At 38.0% G+C, this 25027-nt stretch overlaps 1 protein-coding gene and 1 long non-coding RNA gene across 7 annotated transcripts in view; one reads left to right on the top strand and one right to left on the bottom strand.

Moving 5' to 3' along the window:
- The window catches only part of LOC122218285, a 23332-nt gene extending 10503 nt beyond the window's left edge, over positions 1-12829 (bottom strand). For all 4 annotated transcript variants that reach the window (XR_006201969.1, XR_006201972.1, XR_006201971.1 and 1 more), the window contains exons 1-3: positions 12748-12829; positions 4347-4436; positions 4013-4252 (exon numbers count right to left, since the gene is read on the bottom strand). This is a non-coding gene — a long non-coding RNA (uncharacterized LOC122218285). The remainder of the gene's footprint in view (positions 1-4012; positions 4253-4346; positions 4437-12747) is intronic.
- Positions 12813-25027, top strand: part of TMEM33 (transmembrane protein 33) — a 24552-nt gene continuing 12337 nt past the window's right edge. Inside the window, exons 1-6 of one of the 3 annotated variants that reach the window (XM_042936496.1) lie at positions 12813-12914; positions 13099-13171; positions 16737-16831; positions 17306-17493; positions 21065-21132; positions 22574-22707. In XM_042936496.1, coding sequence (XP_042792430.1) covers positions 13127-13171; positions 16737-16831; positions 17306-17493; positions 21065-21132; positions 22574-22707 — 530 coding nt within the window. In that variant the 5' untranslated portion in view covers positions 12813-12914; positions 13099-13126. Of the gene's footprint in view, positions 12990-13098; positions 13172-16736; positions 16832-17305; positions 17494-21064; positions 21133-22573; positions 22708-25027 lie in introns of all 3 variants that reach the window. The other 2 variants (XM_042936497.1, XM_042936495.1) reach the window with 2 other exon arrangements.

Raw genomic sequence — 25027 nt, 5'->3', positions numbered from 1 at the left:
TTGGTTCAAAGGTGAAGTCAAAGATCTACAACTTCCTATAGAGTAAAGGAATGTTGAAATGGAAGGAAAAGTGGATTTTGCTACAGGAGTGGGTGGGTAGAGATGTCAAAGCAATCTCCATTTGGCAGAATTTATTTGCATGTCTATAGATGGTGGAAGGCAGAATAATGCCTACTTCCCCCACCTCCAAAATGTCCCAGCCTAATCCTCAGAACCTGTCAATATGTTAGGGAGTGAAGGGGAATTGAGTTGATACAGAGGGAATTAAGATTGCTAATCAGATGACCTAATTGTAGAGATTATCTTGGATTATCCAGATGGGTTCAATGTAATCACAAGGGTCTTTAAACGTGGAAGAGGGTAAGCAGGAGAGAGTCAGAGGGAGCTGTGACTACGGAAGGATGGTCAGAAAGATGCAACATTGCTGATTTAGAAGATAGAGAAAGGGATCCAAGAGCTCAGGAATGGGGTGGCCTTTAAAAGCTAGAAAAGGCAAGCAAATATAATTCTCCCTACAGCCTCCAGAAAGTAATGGAGCTCTGCAGTTACCTTGATCTTAGCCCAGGGGAACCTGTGTGGGACTTCTAGTTTCCAGAACTGTAAGAAAGTAAATTTGTGTTGCTTTAAGATGCCAAATTCATGGCAGTTTTTAGAAACAGCAATAGAGGGGCACCTGGGTGGCTCAGTTGGTAGAGCATACAACTCTTGATCTCAGGGTCATAAGTTCAAGCCCCACATTGGGCATGGAGCCTACTTAAAAAAAATAATAAAAAAGGAAAAGAAAAGCAGCAATAGAAAACTAACAAAATAGACAAAAACTAGTTGCCTTGCTATCAGTTATCTACGATTTATGGATTATAAAAACAGCTCAGTCAAAAACAAAGGAAAACACGCTTACATATACATTCATGCATAGTTAAGATCTCATAGTCATGCTATATCTGCAGAGCTTCTGGGGCTTACTTTTCAGGCAGCAAATGAAGGTAGGAATGTATTCTTAATGAGATGAATGACTCAGCACTTAGCAATTGCAAAGATGCCCTATCCAACCTCAGGATCATTAATCACTGATGGAAGCAGAAATGAGCAAATTGATGACTTGATGGTTCAGTAGAACCCCCCCACCCCCGAAAACTGGGGAGAGCCAAATCATCAATAACTCCGGAATCAATTCTTGCTCCATCAGCCAATTTCTATCCAAAAGGAGTAATGGCCTTTTAGTAGCCAACTGCTTCAGCTTTGGGGGTGTGTTACAGCAAAATTTTCTTCCTTCAATTAAAATAAGCTGGATAACGGGAATTGATGTCCACCCTGAGGTAACTCTTATCAAGTCAAAATTGATTGACAGACATTGGGGGAGGGGGAGAAGCAAAAATATAAAAAGCATTGGATAAAAAAGGATGATTGAAATGGAACTATATTGTTTTTGCTTTCCTGGCATCCATACATTGTTCTTTTCATAGCAACAGGCATAGAGTTTCAGATGAGGCTGATCCCATACATCCTCCCCTTACTACTCCGTTCAGACAAGAGTGGGTGAATGACCTAAGCCTGGACCATCTATCTTAACGATAGGTTAAGAATTTATGAGACCAGGGGTGCCTGGCTAGATCAACTGGGAGAGCATATGACTCTTGATCTCGGGGTCCTGAGGTCAAGCCCCACACTGGGGGTAGAGCTTACTTTAAAAATAAAATAGGGGCGCCTGGGTGGCTCAGTCAGTTAAGCGTCTGACTTCGGCTCAGGTCATGATCTTACAGTTTGTGGGTTTGAGCTCCACATCAGGCTCTGTGCTGACAGCTCAGAGCCTGGAGCCTGCTTCGGATTCTGTCTCCCTCTCTCTCTGCCCCTCCCCCATTCATGCTCTGTCTTTCTCACTCTCAAAAATGAATAAATGTTTAAAAAAGTTTTTTTAAAATAAAAATAAATAAATAAATTAGGAGCGCCTGGGTGATTCAGTCACTTAGGCATCCCACTCTTGGATTTCAGCTCAGGTCATGATCTTACAGTTCATGGGATCAAGCCTTGCATCAGGCTCTGTCCTGATAGTGCAGAACCTGCTTAGGATTCTCTCTCTCTCTCTCTCTCTCTCTCTCTCTGCCCCACCCCCACTTGCATGCACATGCATTCTCTCTCTCTCTTTCCTTCTCTCTCTCAAAATAAATAAACAAACATTAAAATAAAATAAAATAAAAAACCCTTCATATTCAAGCACACTCTTTAAACAAAAAAAGAGGGAGCACCTGACTGGCTTAGTTGGTAGAGCATGTGATTCTTGATCTCTGGGGTTGCATAGAACTTACTTAAAAATAAATTTAAAAAAAAAGTGAATAAATAAAAAATAATTTAGGGGACCAGACTGAACCCACTGAGAATCAAGCTTGGATTATTACGGTCCCTCTGGTCTTTTCAAAGTAATTACTTTGGCCCCATTTCCCCATAAGTCTGTTTGGGATTAATTTCTGTTACAGTCAACAGAGTCCTGACTAAGACAAACGTGTATATTTGGTAAGTTATTCACTATTATTTTTTTTTCAACGTTTTTTTTTTTTGTTTTTTTTTTTTTTATTTTTGGGACAGAGAGAGACAGAGCATGAACGGGGGAGGGGCAGAGAGAGAGGGAGACACAGAATCGGAAACAGGCTCCAGGCTCCGAGCCATCAGCCCAGAGCCTGACGCGGGGCTCGAACTCATGGACCGCGAGATCGTGACCTGGCTGAAGTCGGACGCTTAACCGACTGCGCCACCCAGGCGCCCCTATTCACTATTATTAAAGGTAAAACTAAGGCACATTAAAAATGTTAAGATCTTATTTGAGCAAAAATCAGTTCGAATCAGGCAGTGCCAACCAAGCCAGAAGTGGTAACAAGTGCTCCACGATAGGAGCTAGGAGAAAGACTTTTATGGAGTAAAGGCAGAAGCAAAGCAAGGAAATTATTTTGATTGGCTATAGCTTAAATATTTGCCTTATTTGGAAAGTCAAGTTGGCTCTTTGCGATTGATTATCCTTAGATTTTGTTTTCTTAACCTTGAGGCATTTACAGGGTTCGGTTTTGGATTGCTCACTTAATTCTGATAAGGTACTAGAATCACCTTCAGTCTAGTGACCTCCTTGATTTAACACTAGCAAACACACTGATCAAGGAAGAAAGTAAATATATACACCAGCGGGGAAAATTCCAATTGTTAAACAAAAAGAAAAGGAAGGGGTGTTAAATATCATCCGTATATAACGTAAAACATAAAATGTCCAAGGAAAACTAAAATACTAAGTCAAAAAGATATATGCACCCCTATGCTCACTGCAGGATTATTTAGAATAGCCACAATACAAAAGCAACATAAGTGTCCATGAATGGATGAATGGATAAAGAGGAAGTCTCTCTCTGTCTTTCTCTGTCTCTGTCTCTATCTCTCTCTCTCTCTCTCTCTCTCTCTCACACACACACACACACACACACACACACACACACAGGAATACTATTCAGCCATTAAAAAAGGAAATCTTGCCATTTGCATCAACATGGATGGACCTTGTGGGTATTTTGCTAAATGGAATCTAAAACAAAAACAAAACAAAACAAAAAAGGCAAATGAACAAACAAAACAAAACTCACAAAGAAAACAGATTGGTAGTTGCCAAAGGGGAGGTGGTATGGGGGTAAGCAAAATGAGCGACGGGGATCAAGAAATATAAACTTCCAGATATAAAATAAATATGCAATGGGCATGTAATGTACAGCAATGGTGACTATAGTCAATAAACTGGTATTGTATACTTGAAAGTTGCCAAGAGTAAATCTTAAAAGTTCTCATCATAAGAAAAACAAATTTGTAAATTTGTATGGTGACAGACAACTAGACTTATGGTGGTGATTATTGCCCAATGTATAGAAGTATCAAATCAATGTTGTATACCTGAAAGTAATAGAGTGTCATATGTGAATAATAATAATAATAATAATAATAATAATAATAGACTATTCAAAAAACATAAAATGGTTTATGATACCTTACAAAGGAGAAAATGATAGATGTCACTGCATTCAATAGTCAACACTAACCACTGGAAGCTCATATATCTTGGCACAGTAGCTTCAGCTTCTTCCACTATGACTTCAGTATATTTCACACTGTCCCTAAGTTGCCTGAAACACTGTCCTGGAATCCACTTCAGGATCTATAGTTTCATTTGAAGCCCAAGAGAATAGCACGGGAGTGGAGAAAATATAGTCTTTGTGATGCTTCTGCTCTAGGGAGAAACAGCAGTAGAAGAAAATCTAGCAGTTACTAAAAGTGAGCATCATTTGTAAAAATAATCATAGTACAATCTGATAAGTTGTTACCTCCTTATTTTCATCCATTTGAAATAAATGATTTCTTCTTGGTAACATTTCTAGAACCTCCATTGTGTTCCATTTTCGTCTACCTTCAGCCTGTCCGAGAATGCACAAGAAGCAAAAAGCATGTAATGAAAGGAACTCGATTATTAGAATAAAACGATTATGTTGGTTCAGTCAGCAAAATGAAGTCAACCTACTAAAAAGAGTTTTAATGGGGAGTATCATCCTTCATAAATCAGGCAAGCAAACCATGAGCCATTTGGAAAGCAACTTGGTTTGTGCCCTTTTCATTTATCTTAATTTGATAGCTTCATGGAGCCATGGCCAGGCAGTCTCTGGTTAAGCTTGGGGCCTAATGTTGTGGGACAGATCCTTCCTCCATATATTCACTTACTATTTTTATTTAGGTTTCAAAGGCAAAGGAAAAAATTTCAACACTATCAAAGGACTAGTATCAAAACATAATTTTAACATCTTAACATACTTTTTGAAAAACTCTAACAAGGGCGCCTGAGTGGCTCAGTCATTAAAATCTGACTTCAGCTCAGGTCATGATCTCATGGTTCCTGAGTTCAAGTCCCACATTGGGTGAGCTTGGGCCCCACTTCAGGTGAACCCTGCTTGTCTCTCTCTCTTTCTGCCCCTTGCTCACTTGCGTCCTCTTTCCTCTCCAACAAAAATAAAAATAAATAAATAATTAAAAACTCTAACAAACTAATAATAGCAGATGGTATCAGAGACAAACAATCCAGTAGAAAAAGGCAACTGAAGAGAAAACCTGAATGGCCAATAAAATTGCGAAAGAGTGCTCAAACTCACTGCTACTAAGGAAAATGTACATTAGAACAAATATGATATACCATTTTCATACACATAAGATTTGGTGGGAACTAAAAATAACAAATGTTGGCAGGGATTAAGGATATTCTCATACTCTAAGTGCAACCACTAGAAGTAAATTTGCAACTATTTTAATATGCAAAGTTGAAGATATTCTGGCCTAACTATTCCACATCTATTTTTATTTTTGTTTGTGCTCCCAGAATTGATTTTAAAGGTAAAAGACTAAATGTTCATGAAGATGCCAAATAAATTCATTTTGGTAATTCATAAATAGGATACCATAAGATAGCTAGAATAAATGAACTAAACCCAGGTGTAGTACCATGGTTACATCCTAAACACACTGTTGACTGAAAAAAGTAGATTCTAAGAGCATACATGAAGTATGGTACCATCTGTGAAAAATATAAAAGGATAGAAAACTATACTGTATATTGCTTATTGCGCATGTACAGAGGTAATATAAATCTATGTAACAAAAGTATAAAAACATGAACAGTAAGAATACAGTGATTTCAGTGAAAAGGTAGCTCTGGATAGTTAGGATAATGGAATGGGGATGGGTTTCAACTGTATGTACTGTTTGATAAAACAGAAAAATCTGAAATAAATATGGCAAAAAATTAACTTCTGTGATACATGTACCCCTGAAAGTACAAAAAAGATTTTCTTTCTTTTTTTTTTTTTAAAGATTTTACTTTTAAGTAATCTCTACACCCAACATGGGGCTCAAATGTACAACCCTGAGATTAAGAGTCACGTGCTATACTGACTGAGCCAGCCAGGTGCCCCACAAGAAAGATTTTCTGAAAGATGTACTGGCTTTAATATTTTTAATGAGATGAAACAGAGCAAAACTTCCATGTATCTGTTTTCCTAAAAAGTTATCTTTTTGGGAACTTGTCACACTGGTTCTCTCCACATTTTGAAAGGCATCCCTTGCAACCTTCTAAATCTTAATAGCTGTTGATTTTTCCAGGGCACCAAACAAAGGAACAATTTGAAATACCAGGTTAGATGTTGAGAAAAAATTACTCTCTGTAACAAATACTTTTGCAATTCATCTGACGTTTGTAGAGGAGGAAAAATTTCTTTTTTCCCTTTACCCATCTTAAGTTCATTGGCTGGTGCCCATGAAAATTAGACTGACAAAAGACAGATTAACAAGAGAAAAAGAAACAGCTTATTAACATGTGAATGAAGCATACACAATGGGAATACCCAGAAAGGAGTAACTCAAAGAGATGGTTAGAACTTGGGCTTATGGAGTATCTTCCCAAAAGAACAGTAAATTTTTAGAGAAGTGACCAAACGAAGAGGACTTTGAGTTCATAGGGTGACAAATTGGGGGAAGGTGAATGTATGGGAGATCTAATGAAAGATAAGGGCTAGTTAGCAAAGTATGTTATGTAGATTCCTTGTTGCCATCTCTGGGCTGATTAAGGTAACTTTTGTCCTTTCCAGTAGAGAGAGGAGGGGGAACAACTTCATAAATTTATGTCCTATTTTAGGCAATAGGAGTAATGCAGAGAGCTTTCCTTTTTATCTGCTTCTTCTCAGAGGCCTTCAGCTTAAAATAATCCTTATACCAGGGGTGCCTGGGTGGTTCAGTCGTTTAAGTGTCCGACTTTAGCTCAGGTCACAATCTCACAGTTTGTGGGTTCAAGCCCCACATTGGGCTCTGTGCTGACAGCTCAGAGCCTGGAGCCTGCTTTGGATTCTGTGTCTCCCTCTCTCCCTGCCCCTCCCCTGCTTGTGTTCTGTCTCTCTCTTTCTCAAAAATAAACATTAAAAAATGTAAAAAAGAATAATCTTTATATCAAAGTGCCATATTTTGCTCCCACTGATTTTTTCATTGTTTCTAAAAATATTGGAGGACCAGATTGAATTTCCAATTGATCATTAAATATAATTTTAGGTAATAAGCCAAAAATCATATAGTAATTTATTAAAACTCAGAAGGTATTACATTGTTATAACAAAATTCCCTACATTCTTTTCTTAACATTTTAATATGGAAAATTTTAACACAGAGATGAGATCAGAGAATAATAAACATTCATATGTCTTTCATCTAGATTAAATAATTATTGATATTTTGCTACATTTGCTTTTATGATCTCTATTGGTCCATCACCTAGATACACTGCTCTTTCACTGAAACTTTTGAATGTAATTTGCAGACACCCTGGAACTTTACTTGTAAATCCCATACCTCTCAAAAAATTAACAATAACCATGTAATGTCATCTAATATCCATCTCATAATCGAATGTTTATATGTCCCTCAGATTTCTTTTATTACACCTTTTCAATCTAGAATCTACACAAACTAACATTTGGTTGCTTTAACTTTGTACATTCTTTTAATTTGAAATAGCTCTCCCATCTTTTATAATGATACTCATTTTTTTTAAGTTTATTTATTTTGAGAAAGAGAGAGAGTGCACGTGGGATAGGGGCAGAGAGAAAGGGAGGGAAAATTCCAAGCAAGCTCCACACTGTCAGCACAGAGCCCGATGCGGGGCTCTAATTCATGAATTGTGAGATCATGACCTAAGCTGAAATTAAGAGTTGAAATGAAGAGTTGGATGCTTAACCAACTGAACCACCCAGGGGCCCCAATACTCACTTTTTGAAGAGGCCAGGCCAGTTGTTTTGTAGAAGGTCTCACATTTTATTTTTGTCTTACAGTGTTGTTTAACGTGTTATTCTGTCTCCTTGAATTTCCTATAAAGTGAAAGTTAGGTCTAGAAGGGCTTGATTAGATTCAGAGTAAATATTCTGCCAAGAATTTCTTATAGGGAATGTTGTGAATATTGTATTGTATCATATCAAGAGACAGTGTAAGGATAACCCACTATATTTGTGATGCTAGATTTGATCTCCTAGCTTAGGTTTTAACTGCCAGGTTGCTCCTTGGGAAAGATTCATCTTTCCTCTTGTAATTGGTTAAAAAAAATCTCTAGTATAATGCTTTGGAAATGTGTCCCCTGTCAACATTTTACCCAATGGGTTCAGCATCCACTGATCAGTCTTACTATTGTTAGTATTATTTCCTGACCAGTTATTAATGTTTTCATTTTAAAAATGAATAGTTGTATACTATATTTTAGTTAAGAATATTTTTAAGACTATTGGGGTCCCTGAGTCAGTAGAGCATGAGACTCTTGATCTCAGGGCTGTAAGTTTGAGCCCCACACTGGGTGTAGAGATTACTTAAAAATAAAACCTTAAAAAAAAAAAAAAGGCTATTAACCAAAAGTCCTCAACCTTGTTCTATTCCTCATTGTTAAGTTTATCACGTCTGCTTTCTTGAAACTTACGTCCTTTCAGAATGTAAAGTCATTGAATTATAAGAGAAGATTAAATAAATTCTCTAATAGAATAGGAATATATTTAGGGGTTTCAATGAGGGAATTTTCTGATGGGAAAAGGAGAGACTGCTGACAGTGGCACTGGGCAGTATGATTGAGTAGAATTGGAGTAGGCACATAGTGGTATGCTGGACCCAGCACATATTGGCTTGCAAGAGCTGATTGTTAAATTTTTCAGAATTTCGTGAGCTGGTTGTTATGCACAGCCATTATTAAAAGTTAAAGTGTATAAATTTACAGTGAGTTATATTAAAAATAGATAACAGGGGCACATGGGTGGCTTAGTCAGTAGAGCATGCAACTCTGGATCTCTTGGTCGTGAGTTCAAGTTCCACTTTGGGAGTAGAGATTACTTTTTTAAAAAGGTAATAGGTGCGCCTCCAGGGGGGCTCAGTCGGTTAAGGGTCGACTTCGGGCTCGGCTGGGGTCATGATCTTGCAGTTTGTGAATTTGAGCCCTGTGCATCAGGCTCTGTGCTGACAGCTCAGACACTGGAGCCTGCTTCGGATTCTGTGCCTGCCTCTCTCTCTGCCCCTCCCTGCTCAGGCTCTGTCTCTCTCTATCTCTCAAAAATAAATAAATGTTAAAAAATATTTAAAAAAAAATTTTTTTTAATGTTTACTTATTTTTGAGACAGAGAGAGACAGAGCATGAACGGGAGAGGGTCAGAGAGAGAGAGGGAGACACAGAATCCGAAACAGGCTCCAGGCTCTGAGCTGTCAGCACAGAGCCCAACGCGGGGCTTGAACTCACAAACAGCGAGATCATGACCTGAGCCGAAGTCCGACGCTCAACCGACTGAGCCACCCAGGCGCCCCAAAAAATATTTTTAAGAAAGGTAATAAACATTCAAAACTCGTAATTATTTTTACTACACTTTCCCATTATCTATGCCCTTGAGGTTATTTATGTCTATTGTATCTGCATTATGGAAATGTTATATGATAATGAGCTGTGCACATCTCTTTCCAGTTTCATGTTCAGTGACATTAGGCTAATAGTTTCAAATAGGTCATGGAGGCAGCATTTACAACATGGAAACACCAGCAAGCATGACAAATCAAGGCTATTTATTATTTTGTTGATTGTCTAGACTTAAAAGCTATGGTCAAGAATGGGGTGCCTATGTGGCTCAGTCTGTTAAGAATCTGACTCTTGGTTTCAGCTCAGCTCATGATCTTGTGGTTTGTGTGAGCAAGTCCTTGAATTGGGCTCTGTGCTGACAGTGCATGGAGCCTGCTTGGGATTCTCTCTGTCCCTCTCTCCCTGCCCCTCCCCGTGCATATGTGTGTTCTCTCTCTCTCTCTCTCAAAATAAATAAACTTTAAAAAAAGTTATGAAGAGCTTGTTAATACGGATGAAACTTAAAAGTGTGTTATGTCTGTAGCTGTTAACATTGTAAACAGCAGTAAAAATTGAGTAAATATTCTTTCAGTATTCAAAAACCATTATTCACTGCAGAAAAGAAGTTGATCACATCATTGTTGAAAGAGTGAAGTTTCAATATGTGTTAGTTGTTTCACTTTGATTTTATTCCTTAACAAAAATATCAAACAACATTCACAGAATTATGTTGGTTCATCAATAGCAACAACATGTTGCTCTGGATACAAAAGTTCAGTAAAAATCAACAAAAGTGCTTTGTGAGAATCAATTGTTATATGCAATTTAAGCAGAGAACATTTGAGGTTAATATTTTTTTCATAAGAGCATTTTTTTTAAGTAGGTTCCATGACCAATGTGGGGCGTGAACTCATGACCCCAAGCCCTGATACTGAGAGTCATATGCTCTACCCCATGAGCCAGCCAGGAGCCTCATAAGAGGAGTTTTTAAATCAATAAAACATATATTCATATATATATGTTTTATATGTGTTTATATATATGTATATACATATGTGCATATACATATATATGTATATATGTTACATAAATATGCTTATAAATAATATATAATGTTTATTTATATGTAATGTTTATATATAATATATAATTATATAATATATATTTAATGTTTATATATGTTTATTTATATATATGTTTATATATAATTTTTTATACTTTTATATACGTATATACATATATATGTATATATATGTATATATGTTACATATGCTTATAAATAATATATATATATAATGTTTATTTTGAGGGAGAGGGAGAGAGAGAAAGGGATGGACGCTTGACCGACTAAGCCACCCAGGTGCTCCCAAACATATATATTGCTATGGACTAACATTCATGTGTTGAACCTTAACCCCAATATGACTAGATTTGGAGATAACACCTTTAGTAGGTAATTAAGTGTAAATGAGGTATAAGGGTGTGGCCCTACCAATAAAACTGGGTGGCCTTATTAAAAACGGAAGCGAAATAAGTCAGTCAGAGAAAAACAGATATCATATGATTTCATTCATATGTTGAATTTAAGAAACTTGACAGATGAGAAAAATAAGATAAAAACTGAGAGGGAGGCAAACCATAAGAGACCCTTAAATATAGAGAACAAACTGAAGGTTGATGGGGGTGGGGAATGGGCTAAATGGGTGATGGGTATTAAGAGGGGCACTTGTTGGGATGAGCACTGGGTGTTGCATGTAAGTGATGAATCACTGAGTTCTACTGAAGACACTACACTGTATGTTAACTACCTTGAGAATTAGATAAATAAATAACTAAGGGGAAGCAAGAGTTCTCTCCTTTCCCTCTCCTTACCAGGGAAAGGCCATGTGAGCACACAATGAAATGGCAGCCACTTACAAGTCAAGAAAAAAGGCTTCAGAATGAAACCTTCCTGCCAGCACCTTGGTCCTGGACTTTCCAGCCTCCAGAACTGTGAGAAATAAATTTCTTTTCTGTAAGCGTACAGTATTTTGTTATGGCAGCCCAAGCTTAGACACACACACACACACACACACACACACACACACACACACTCCTGATAGGTACCTAAGTATTTGTAAGCACTGTTAGGGAATGATAAGTGCTATAAAAATATGGAGTAAATGATATATGAAGAGTGCAGTGAAGGCGGTGCTTTAGATAACCCAGGCTGTAGATCATGAGAACCTGAACTTGGGAAGTGACCTTAGAAAAACAGAAGTTTAGGGGCCTGGGTGACTCAGCTGGTTAAGTGTCCTACTCTTGGTTTTGGTTCAGGTCATGGTCTCATAGCTTCAAGGATTCAAGCCCCACATCTGTCTCTGTGCTGGCAGCGAAGAGCCTGCTTGGGATATTCTCTCTCTCTCTCTCTCTCTCTCTCTCTCTCTCCCTCCCTCCCTCCCTCTGTCTCCCTCTCTCTCTGCCCCTTTTCCACTTGCACTGTCTGTCTCTCTCAAATAAATAAATAAACTTAAAAAAAAAAGAAAAACAAGTTTACATGGCTTCAATAGGGCACCATTTGACTTGTCAGCTAACTGCCTAGCACCTGGACTGCCCATGGATATTGGATATTTCTCCTGTAAGTATGTGAAACATTCCAACTAATCCCCTGAGTTTTAGTTTGCTCCTCTGATCATCCTCTATCCTATTGCCAGAGTGATGGTTCAAATCTTTTACAATCCACCTCTCCCTGTCCCACCCCTCCCCCAACACACACATCCGTTCATTGTGGTCATACTGAACTAGTTCCTTGACTCTGTCCTGTTGCTTCATGAACTTTCTGTTGCTCTATCTGGAATTCCCTCCCCTGTTTAGCCAACTTCTCCTTGTCCTTCAAAATTTAGGGCCAGAATTACCTTTTCCAGGAAACCTTCCCAGACCCTTTCTGATTTAGGTACCCTCTGTCCATATTACACAAGCACTATGCTGTGATTTCGGTTTGTCTTTCCCACAATCTGTGTCATATTCATTTTTTTACCCTCCATGCCAAGCATTGGGGCCTGTCACATAGCAGGCCTCGTTAAGTACTTGTTGAAAATTTTTATAATTAGGACCACAGGGCTTAGCGAGCCTGCGGAGGAAAACAGCAAAGAAGACATTTCTACGGCTTCTGCATAGAAGAGCAGAGAGATTTTGGGGTTTGGACAGGGACAGAGAGGACCGTCTGGGAGCTGGAGAAGCGGGAAAAGTTGCTTCGCCACCCTCCCTTGTTAGCTTCCACAGCTAGAGTACAGGACAGGCGAAACTGAAATAAGAAAAACTACATTTCCCGTCATGCCTCAAGACACCGCTATCGGTTTCACCTCTTTGTCACCGCCTCTTCCCCGCGGAAGTAAAAGGAGCACTTCCAGGTTCGGCAAGAACCTGGAGCCGGGGGTGTTAGATCGGCGCCGTTGGGTCTTGTTCCGAAGCTCCGCCTTCTCTCCGGTTTTTCTAGAAGCCCGGCTTTGCTCTTGGCAGTGTCGTACAGGTATTTTCCGGCCCCTTCGGGTGCTCCCAAGGCAGTTCGCTACACCGGAGCGGGCGAAACTTTTCTTCTGTTGAGGTTCGGAGTTCCCTTAGGGCGCGGCGGGCTCTTTGCACGGTGCAGGGAAACCGGTTATCGGAGTCGTGGCCCCGTGCTTACATCCCTTTTCTTCCCTTACCGATTGCAGCGTCCGAGGCGCGTGTGCGAATCTCCCTATGGCAGAAACGGCCCCGAACGGCCCCCAAGGGGCGGGCGCAGTGGTAAGTGAGCGAGCAGGGTCTTCTGGGTTGGTTTATAGGAGTTAGAAGGAGCAGGAAGTGTTGCTCAGTTCCGAGGCGTTTCAGCTCATCGCTTAAAGGGCCTGGGCTTAGTGAGTGAGGTGGGGGTAGCGTAGAGAGAAGAGATCTTGAGCGAAGATGTGGAGGAAGCTACAGGTTTTCTGTTGGTAGCGACAGTGGGCTGGCCTGGAGCAGGTGACCCTCACCTGTATGCCAAGGAAATTGGGCCGCCTTGCCTCTTCCCCCCTCTCGGTCTCTAATTGTCCTAGGTTCCAAGGTTGAAGATGCCACCTGAGGTGGTGCCGTGACACAGGCCTCATTCTGCACAGGCGTGCTGGGAGAGAACGTCTCTCTGCCCGTTTTATGCCATTATATGGAAATTACGCAGTGAGGGGGGAGGGGTCTTTTTTTTTTCTTTTCGTCATTTTATCCGTACCTTTTTTTTTTTTTTTTTTTTTTTTTAACGAAGAGAGATCTTAGGCTTCTGTAAATGTTTTATTCTTAGCATGCAGATCTGCTTAATAGTTATTTGTATTGCTCTCTAATTTTAAACACTATGAATGTGTGAATTGAGCTTGTCTCTTTTTCCTTTTTAAACATTTTGCAACATTTCCACTTATATACACAAATTTTCTTTTTTCTTGATTTTGCTGAGCCGTTTAAGAATTAGTTGCATACACAATGATGGCCAATTCATACATACTTAAGTATTCTTTTACATGACCACGGTGCAGCCGTTGTGGCAATATTTGCAGTTAAATTTGAGAAATTTAACACTGATACATGTTGTTACCTTATTTAAAATCCATATTCAGATTTCCTCAGTTGTGTGTTAAAGTGTCTTCCTCCTCATCCAGGATTCAATCTAAAAGCATGCATTGCTTTTACTGGCCTTTAGTCTCTTTTAGTCCAGAATAGTTCCCTTGCCTTCTTCCTCTTGCCATTTTTGACTTTCAAGAGTCCAGACTTGTTCTGCAGAATGCTTCTCAAATTGAAGTTGTCTGGTTTTTTTTCCCCCTGGTCACTAGATTCAAGTTGAACATTCTGGCACGATTGTTGTTACATAAGTGATAGTCTGCCTTTTTCAGTGCACTATATATATCAAGAAGCATTTTATGTTGATTTATTCCGTCATTGCAGATACTAAGTTTGATTATTTGGTTCAAGTGGTATCCACCAGATTCTCCACTGTAAAAATACTTTTTTTTCTTTTGTAGTTGAAAACTATTCTGTGGCATACTTTGAGACTGTGTGAATAGTTTTTCCACCTAAGTAGATTTGTTGACTATAACATGGTTAGATTGTTGCCTCTTAAAGTATAAACCAATACTTTCTTAAACCTTTTTTATTGTGTACTAAAATAGAGATATATAAAGTATTCAAAATGAAACACAGAGACCAGTGATTTATTACAGAATAAACACCCTAAACAGTTTTGTTTTATTTTTTTTAAAGATTTTATTTTTAAGCAATCTCTATACTCAACAAGGGGCTTGAATCCACAACCTGGAGATCAAGAGTCGCATGCCCCATTGACTGAGCCAGGTGCCCCTAAACAAATAGATTTTATTTTTTTATTAAAAATTTTTTTTTTGTTAATGTTTGTTTATTTTTGAGAGAGACAGGGACAGAGGTAGGCTGTAGAATCCGAGGTAGGCTCCAGGCTCTGAGCTGTCAGCACAGAGCCCGATGCGGGGCTTGAACTCATGAACTGTGAGGTCATGACCTGAGCCGAAGTTGGACACCCAACCGACTGAGCCACCCAGGCGCCCCTAGATTTTATTTTATTATTTTTTTAAGGTTTTTTTTTTTTTTTTTTAATTTTTGAGACAGAGAGAGACAGAGCATGAACGGGGGAGGGTCAGAGAGAGGGAGACACAGAATCTGAAACAGGCTCCAGGCTCTGAGCTGTCAGCACAGAGCCCAACGCGGGGCTTGAACTCACGGACCACGAGATCATGACCTGAGCCGAAGTCGGCCGCTTAACCGACTGAGCCACCCAGGCGCCCCATGCCCCTAGATTTTAAAGAACATGTTGTAAAATTAAGTTTCAGTCTGAATATTTGTGGAGAAACTGAGTACAGTAAGCTAGATTCGTTCTTCCACTTGGCTACTTGTGATCATTTAAATTTAGAGGAGTCACAATGTAGGTTTGGTTAGAATAAAACAGACATCTTTCTTTTCTTCTTTATTTCTTTCCATCTCTCCCTCTTTTTCTGTCTTCCCTCTTTCTTTCGTAGGCTCCACACTCAACGTGGGGCTGGAACTCATGACCCTGAGATCAAGAGTCAGACACTACCGACTGAGCCAGCCAGGTGCCCCAAAACAGGGATTTTTCTGAAATTACCTGCATATTGTTATAAAGACATGCAGTAAAACATCTTTGGATTTTAAAATGTACTTGCATTTTTTTCAAAAGCTTTTTATATAGTATTTCAAAAGATAATTAAGTTAGATTGCTTAGAGTAGTGTTTTTAGACTCCACATTAAGATTCGTAAATGAATTGTGAAATCAGCATAGTGGAAACACTAAGTATTTCTTAAACATTAAATAGAATACAAAATACCAAAAGCCGTCACACATAGGAAGGATGATGTTTTGTGAAGCTTCTGTTTACTTGTATATCTGTGTATGTTTGTGTCGAAACTTGATGTAAAAATTAACATAGATTCTATCAAAAAAATGTAAAAGCCACTTAAGAATTTGAATACAAGACACATTTTTAATGAGAAATCAGATTTTAAGCTATCCCATTAGTGATAATGGATACATCTTTGGCAAATGCAGCAAGGGCAAAGAAAGATGGAGAAAAAAAGGAGAGTAAAGTGGTATATGGGAGTTTAATCTAGGGCCATTGAAACTAGGGTAAGATGTATGGGGCAGTTTCCAGGGGATGAAGAAAGTCATAAAATTGGAAAGGCAGGTGCTATTTAACATTTGACAGCCACATTTTGGACAGAGTATCTCAGGCCCTTCTTTACACATAAGCAAATTATCCACAGGCCAGTAAGTTCAGTAGTGAGTGACTATTACCATGGTTTTACATTTCTCCTTTTGCAAGGTTCATTTAATTCAAAGTGGCTTTATGTAATGCCTTTTTACTCAAATCTTAAACCTACCTATTTGAATTTGAGGTTTTTCTAAGAACAGATACTATGGTTCTCTTGAGAGCAATTAGTTCTTATTTAGCATTCTTTTAAAAGATGAAGCCAGTATTACAAGTGTTGAAGGAATACAGACAATTGTAGTTAAATTTCAGTTCAAAGGTTTCTTAACTAGTCTGTATTTTTTAAAAATATCAATTTTTTTTTTTTCTATTTAAGTACTTTGGTGCTTTCTGCATCAAAGCCATAAGGTGTTTGGATGTGTTACTGAGCGTATACGTGAAATAGCTGCCTTAAGAGTTTTCATTTTGATTTTAAATAATTGCTACAGGGCTGTTAAGACATTTTGAATAGGAGTAAAACTGTGTAATCTTCATTCTTAGATAATTTGCAGGTTTATTCAAATTATTATTCACTACAATATTTTTCTTTTTAAATTTAGCAATTCATGATGACCAATAAACTGGACACGGCCATGTGGCTTTCTCGATTGTTCACAGTTTACTGCTCTGCCTTGTTTGTTCTGCCACTTCTTGGGTATGTATTACACAGATTTCTGCCTTTGATACTCAGTTCAGTCGGTTTTTATGGACTACCTTTTATGTGGAAGACTTGTTAAACTGCAAGAGTTTCAAGGACAAATAAAATGCAGGTCTCCTTTAGGCACTGATAACCCAGTAGTAGTACCAACTGAAGGAATATTTTATATCGTGTGCTTTGTGAAAGTTGACATCAAGTTGAAAATCAGAAAGAAAATGGATGTGTGGGGATGAGAGGAGTTCATATTTTTTGCCTATTTGACACTTAATAGGAGGAACGCCTGCTGTATAAAATTCAGTTGGGTATGTATATGAAGTGATGCTTCTGAGAAGGTATAGTAGGTTCAAGTAATTTTTTTCTATTGACATGGAAGAGATTTAGGTGTTGTGCAATGATGATGCAATCCACAAAGGAGGAAGAGACATGGTAGTTGTTAAGTCTCATGATAACCTCTCCTCTGGTAATTTGCAGGTTGCACGAAGCTGCAAGCTTTTACCAGCGTGCTTTACTGGCAAATGCTCTTACTAGTGCCCTGAGACTGCACCAGAGATTACCGCATTTCCAGTTAAGCAGAGCATTCCTGGCCCAGGCTTTATTGGAAGACAGCTGCCACTACCTGCTGTACTCACTCATCTTTGTCAATTCCTACCCGGTTACAAGTATCCTTTTTGTGCTTTTTTGATGAGGAAATCGCGTATGAAGCATATAGACGATTCTGATTATTTTTTGCAGTAGGGAAGGTTCGGCAGTAAGGGGTTCCATGAAGCCTGGGTTGGTTGGTTTGTTGGCACTTAATTTGAATGAAGATACATTTAGTGTAAGAATATCTGACTCTAAAATGTAAAGTCTAAATTTGAAGAGCTGGTGTGGGGATTTTAAATTTTGTGTCTTTGTTCCTGCCTCTTGTAAGCCTCTCTGTTCACAATGGATATTGTGAAGTTCAGATTAAAAGCATAGGACTGTGGAGGACTTATTTTAATATTTAAGGTTTTTTTATTTGATTCAATCTTCTTTGGGAAAGTGCCCATATATCTTGCCATAAAAAAGAATCCTCGGCTCTTTCAATTCCATGTGAGCTAGAAACAAATGGAAATTCATTAAGAAATAACTTATTTAAGAGAGAATTGGATAATTAATAAATACAATAAAAATACTAGTATTTACTGTGGATAGAGGAGAAAATAAGGACACATGGATAATATTTGGAGCTAATGAGGATTACAGAACTCATTTGGAATTGTATGTTTATACATTTCAAAAGTGTGTTGGGTGACAAGTGGTTTTCTAAAAACATGGGGGAGGGATGGGGAGGAGGACTTTAGTTTAGTATGTTTGAGAAGCACTGGATCAAACGGCCTTCAGTAGGTTTCTTTACCATAGGACCTTTGATCTACTAATGTTCATTGTGAGGTGAAAGAGTTGGGGGAAGGGCAGAGAGGGGGAGAGAGAGAGAGCGAGAGAGAGGGAGGGAGGGAGAGAGAGAATCCTAAGTACACTCCATGCTGTTACCACGGAGTCCAGTGCAGGACTTGGACACATGAACTGTGAGATCATGAACTAAGCTGAAATCGAGTCAGATGCTTAACTTACTGAGCCTTCCAGGTGCCCCAATACTAATCTGAATTTTAAAAAAAATTTTTTTTTCAATGTTTATTTATTTTTGAGAGACAGAGGTGAGTAGGGGAGGGGCAGAGAAAGAGGGAGACAAAGAATCCGAAGCAGGCTCCAGGCTCTGAGCTGTCAGCACAGATAGCTCCTGAACCCCGAGATCATGGCCTGAGCTGAAGTCAGACGTTTAACCGACTGAGCCACCCAGGCACCCCAATACTAATCTGATTCTTAAAAGTAGTTGGGTATTATGTTAGTAAATAAAGATGAGCCCAAAGTCATATTACAAAGTTGTGTTCTGATCTTTGCATTTACATGGGTGATGCTGTCCTTGATGTCTAGCCATGATAGGTACTTAGGGTTTAACTTGTAGACTTTTCACCCTTTTTATTTTCTGAATAGTTTAAAAGTTACATTGAAAGCTAAGATTATGAATCTCTTCTAAGGATTTGTGAATTATAGAATGTTAGAAGTAAAAACTTGTTAGAAATCTGTAGCTTTGAGGCACCTGGGTGGCTCGGTTGAGCATCTGACTCTTGATTTTGGCTCAAGTCATGATCCCAGGGTTGTGGGACGGAGCCCGTGTTGGGCTCTGCACTGGGCGTGGAGTCTGCTTAAGATTCTCTCTCTCCCCCTGACCCCTGCCCCCTGCCCCGCTCACATGCACTGCCTGTTTCTCTCTTAAAATAAAAAATAAAATCTGTAGCTTTGATGACACTTGACCTAGGAAATGAAGTTAGTGTCAGAGCCATGATTAAAACCCACATGTCTTAACTCTCTTCAGGGTTCTGTTTTCATTACTTGCATTGCTTCTGCAGAATCAGGCTTTAAGTTAGGATATGTGTCAGAGTTTAAATTTAAGAAGCAACAAGATTTTGCAATGGCCTTAGAGAAGAGAGTTGTAGCTTTCATCAGTTCCAAAATGATCTATGATTGATTAAAAAGTATAAAGCTATATTGGGGCGCCTGGGTGGCTCAGTCTGTTAAGCCTCCGACTTTAGCTCAGGTCACGATCTCGCGGTCCGTGAGTTTGAGTCCCCCATCAGGCTCTGGGCTGATGGCTCAGAGCCTGGAGCCTGCTTCCGATTCTGTGTCTCCCTCTCTTTCTGCCCCTCCCCCGTTCATGCTCTGTCTCTCTCTGTCTCAAAAATAAATAAACGTTAAAAAAAAAAAAATTAAAAAAAAAGTATAAAGCTATATATACATGATCTCTACTGAGGAAATTGGCATTTTACTTAATTCTTGTGTGTGTTGGGGAAGAATTGGTTAGGATGTTAATTTGGAGAACTACTAGATGAGAGGTAGGATTTTTGTAAACCTTGGGTATATCACTGTCATCTTTGCCAGTTGGAAATTAGGGACCTTTGGATCTAATGAGTTACAGTTATAATGAATGAATTTGGTACTCTTTGTGTTACAGTAATCACAATTTCCCATCACACCAAGCTTTCAGTTAATGTAGAAAAATATAATGGTTCATTTCCTAGAAACTGGAAATAATTTTTTTAAATAAGGGTAATTTAAAAATTTTTTTGATTTTTTTTTTTTTTTTTTTTTTAAAGTAAACTACCCCCAACGTGGGACTTGAACTCATGACCCTGAGATCAAGTCACATGCTGTACTGACTAAGCCAGTCAGGCATCCCAGAAACTGCAGATACTTTTAGGCTGAGTGTTTTTGCCCTTCATGATGGATGAACAGTCTCTGTCATTTTAGGAAAATACTTGACAGTGTTTTTGCTCTCGTTTTTCTTGACCTGGCAGAAATTGGGTAATAAATAGGATCTTTTGAGCGATTTTCATTTTTCAAAAAGCTGAATGAAAGTTGTATATTTATCCATGACATAAAGCCAAACAATTGAATTCAAATATGTTTGTAATTAAACTGATGAGACTTTGAACTAACTGTACACAACCCCAAATACACACTTTTTATTCAGTACAGGTTGAGAACACATGGCTGTACAAGCTTCATAGGTACGGTATCTTGAAATAATAGGGATCTTGTAGGAAAGAGATAATGGGGATCTTATAGGAAAGAGATAATGCAGGATCTTTAGTTGAGGAAAATTGGTAAGTCCTTTTTTAAAGTTTTATTTTTCATTTTTATTTTACGTGAATTCTACCCCCAACCTGGGGTTCAAACTTAGCGCCCCGAGATCAAGTTGCATGTTGTACAGACTGAGCCAGCCAGGCACCCCTGTGGAAGTACATTTTAAACTGTTCCCCACACTCTTTCCTAAGCAGTTGTGATGAGGAAAGCAGTACAAAGACTGTCTTCGAATTTGAAGGCAAATTCTTTTGTCCAGGATGGCCTTTGTGGAGTTAAAAGCTGTCATATTTAAGGCTTTGAGGTGGCCTAGATTTCAATTTAATTGTTTACAATATTTTATTATCTAATAGAAAAGGAAACTTTTATCACTTTAAGTTTTTTCATAAAAAAACTGAGCTTTAGAAACTGAAATTGTTTGCAGATTAAAAGCTTCATTTGGTTGCAAAGTGTATCAGTAAAACAAAAGCCACCGCTGAAGTCATTTTTGCAGATGCCATTTCAGATCTATATTGGGCATAATACCAAAGTACTTAATAAACATTAAATTTTTTCCTTAATTGTTTTCTTCAGTGAGTATTTTTCCTGTGTTGCTATTCTCCTTGCTTCATGCTGCCACATATACGAAAAAGGTCCTTGATGTAAGTACAGCTGTGGTGTTTTTTTGACTTCTGGATTGCAGACTGTTGGTTGGCATGAATTTGAGTTCTAAGACATTTTGGCATTTGTCATAAAAGTTTCCTCCATTCCCTACAAACTTGTAAATTATTAGTGATTTGAAAGTTTTAAGTTTGAAATTTTGTATTTAAGTTTCACAAAATGCATTTTGTAGATAAAGGATTGTATTGCAGATTACCCCCTAGCTTCCAGAGGAATTTCTGAAGTTTGAAATAGACCTTTTTGTTTAAAAAAAAAAAAAAAAAAAAAAAAATCTATCTTTTAGGTTTGGTAAGTTGTCAGAGATCTCCTCCTCTGTCATTGTTTAATTTTAACATACCAGGTAAGTAGAGTGTATTGAATTTCTTTTATGTTAATATTCAGAACTAAAATATTCCTAAAATATTTTCTTATTCCTGGATTGGAACATTAAGCCCAAGTTAAGTGTGCCAGGCAGATTGACTGCATATGCACTGACATTTGAATTAAAATATACAAATGTTTGCCCTGTGTTGACAGTTTTCTTTTTTTTCTTTTAAAAAAATTTTTTTAATGTTTTTTATTTGTTATTTTTGAGAGAGAGAGAGAGACAGTGTGAGGGGCAGAAAAAGAGGGAGACACGGGATCTGAACCAGGCTCCAGGCTCTGAGCTGTCAGCACAGAGCCCGACGTGGGGCTTGATGAATTGTGAGATCATGACCTGAGCCGAAGTCGGACACTTAACTGACTGAGCCACTCCAGGCGTCCCAGCTGTCTTCTTTATTCCTGTAGTTCTTTGGTCATAGTGTTAATTGGGCTCTGTAATTTCTACCTTTATTTAGCTAAGGAGTCACAAATACCTTAACTGTATTACTAAGCAGTCAGATTTTGTTAGACTGGTTAGATAGAAATAACCACCATTTTTGTGTGTGTGCAATAATCTAGTCTTTTTTACAAAAAATAAGGCATGAAAATGACTTACTACTAAAGTTGTCTTTGTAATTTTTCAAATACACAAAATACAGCAATGCAGGAAAATACACTAACTTTTACCTTATTTTGCAAACTTTCATATTACCATTTCCAAAATAATTTTCTTTTAGTTGTTTTGCCTGTTGGCTATACTGTTTATCTGAAGAAAGAAAATAACTGAATAATCAAAAATGCTGTGAGGGGTGCATGGGTGACTAGGCTGGTTGAGCATCCGACTTCGGCTCAGGTTATGATCTTGCGGTTTGTGGGTTTGAGTCTCGCATCGGGTTCTGTTCTGACAGCTCAGAAGCTGTGAGCCTGCTTCAGATTCTGGGTATCCTCTCTTTCTCTGCCCTTCCCCTGCTCACGCTCTGTGTGTGTGTCTCTCTCTCTCTCAAAAATAAACATTAAAAAAATTTTTTTTACATAAAAAAATGCTTCATTATTTCTAATGTTTGTTTTCTTATGTTTTAGGCGAAGGGTTCAAATAGTTTACCTTTGCTGAGATCTATCTTGGATAAACTAAGCGCTAATCAACAGAATATTCTGAAATTCATTGCTTGTAATGAAATATTCTTGATGCCTGCTACAGTTTTTATGCTTTTTAGGTAAGAATAAAAATACATTGGTTTTGGGAGGCAGATGACTAAGTGATAAATATAATAACTCAAATTTTATCCTGCTTAAATCTGTTCAAGATTAATATTAGCAGCCATTTTTCTCATTTTATTATAGAGAATCTGAGACATGGTAAACTTAGGAACTTGTCTTATCGTTCCTTGTGATTTACCACTTAACACTTTGAAAATGAATTTAAGAACCACTGTCTTTGAAAGAGTCTTGGGAAGCCTAGATTAGTGCATTCTGCCATTATTTAGATGATTTTTCTTCTAGAAAGATTGCAGAAAAATTAGTCTGGTAGTAATAGTAGCCTAATGTCACTTCCGTGTTTTGTTTGTATTTTAATTATACAAGTAATGCATGAATAAAGAAAGTTGTCCTGTTAAAAATTAGAAGATCAGACTGATATTGACCCTTCCTATCAAGATTCTTGCATTTAAGTTTTAAAACTACATTTCTGGGGAGATGGGTGGGGGAATGGGTAAAGTAGATGGGAATTGAGGAGTGCACTTGTGATGAGCACTGGCTAATCACAATAATAAATAAATAATGAATGAATGAATGAATGAATGAATGGGAGGATAAGTTTGGATGACATAAACTTTGGTTACCAAGTCAAAAGTTTTTCTCTGTCTCTGTTATGTGTTTTTCTTTGTTGTGGAAAAAAGTGACTAGTTTCAAAGCCAAATTGGGAAAAAAAAATAATTTGAATTAGGGAAAAAATGAAACTACATTTCTGCCTGGATTGTTGCTTTTTCAATTTTTAGTTTCTCTAGTAGCAGGACATTATAGATAAATGCTAAAATATCATTTGACTATGAATCCTTGTTGCAGTTCTGTACTCTCCTTCTGGTATGTGTATATGCATGTAGTACTTTTAAATGTTTCTACAGATACATAGAAAATGCATATTATGGGTGTGGGGTTTAGTTTTTATTTTACACCAGAAGTGCCATAATGCCTCATTTGTCTGCATCTTGCTTTTTTCGTGACCTATTTATGTTGATGGATACAGTTCTGGTTTGTTCCATTTAATGGCTTTGTAGTGTTTGGTCATATTAATAAACTGCATTTTATTACCTGTTTCCCCTATTAATGGGGAAACATTTGTTTCCAAATACTTGCTTTTCCAGATATTGATGCAGTAAACTTACTTTTTTTTTTTTTAATTTTTATTTATTTAAGTAATCTCTACCCCCAACATGGGGCTCAAATTGATGATGCTGAGATCAAGAGTCACATGCTCCTACAACTGAGACAGCCAGGCGCCTCTCTTTTTTACTGTTCTACTTATACTTTTGTGCTAGTGTTTTCTCTAAACCAGAAATGATTTTGTTGAGGCTGCACTAAGTGCATTTTATATTTATTAGACCATGCCAGATTGTCATCTAAGATGTCTGTATTATGTTTTCCATAATCTTACTAATTTGAAAAAACTTACTTTTGTTTATGAGATACTTCATTTTAGTGTTCATTGCCTTTAACTAACTAGTGAGATTTTTGCATGTCTGTTTTTTTTAGCAATCTATAAGCTAGAAACAAAGTTTTACAGGTTTCTTCATAAATACATCTGTTCTTTTAAGTAATGTTTTTCTCTGGAAACTCCAGGATCCCACATGTTGCTCAGGTTATAGGGTCACAAGCTAGGATAATATAATCTAAGTAAAGTCTGGAATAGCACAGGGGAAGACTTCTTATTCATTGTTGGGGATTTGGACTCTAATTGATATAATCATTAACTTAGCCTTTGAGCATTGATTTTGCACATATAAAAAACTTAAATTTTAGGGGTGCCTGGGTGGCTCAGTCAGTTAAGTTTCTGACTCTTGATTTCGGCTCAGGTCATCATGATCTCATGGTTTGTGAGATCAAGCCCAGTGTCAGCACAGAGCATGCTTGGGATTCTCTCTCTTCTCTCTGTCTGCCCTGCCTCGTGCTTGCACATGTGCATGCCCTTTCTGTCTCTCAAAATAAATAAATAAAGTTGGGGCACCTGGGTGGCTCAGTCAGTTAAGCATCTGACTTCAGTTCAGGTCATGATCTCGTGGTCCATGGGTTCGAGCCCCGCGTCGGGCTCTGTGCTGAGAGCTCAGAGCCTGGAACCTGCTTAGGATTCTGCATCTCCTTCTCTCTCTGCCCCTCCTCCATTTGCACTGTCTCTCTCTCTTTCTCAAAAGTAAATAAACATTTAAAAAAAATTTTTTTTAAATAAACTTAAATTTTTAACAACACTTAAATTTTAAAACAAAATGATTTTAATTTTTAAGATTGTTGTAAAAGAGATGAGAATTTACGAGAAATATTAGA

This window comes from Panthera leo, chromosome B1 (genome assembly GCF_018350215.1).
Source record: "Panthera leo isolate Ple1 chromosome B1, P.leo_Ple1_pat1.1, whole genome shotgun sequence".
Classification (NCBI taxonomy): domain Eukaryota; kingdom Metazoa; phylum Chordata; class Mammalia; order Carnivora; family Felidae; genus Panthera; species Panthera leo.
This window is presented reverse-complemented; position numbering and strand designations above follow the sequence as displayed.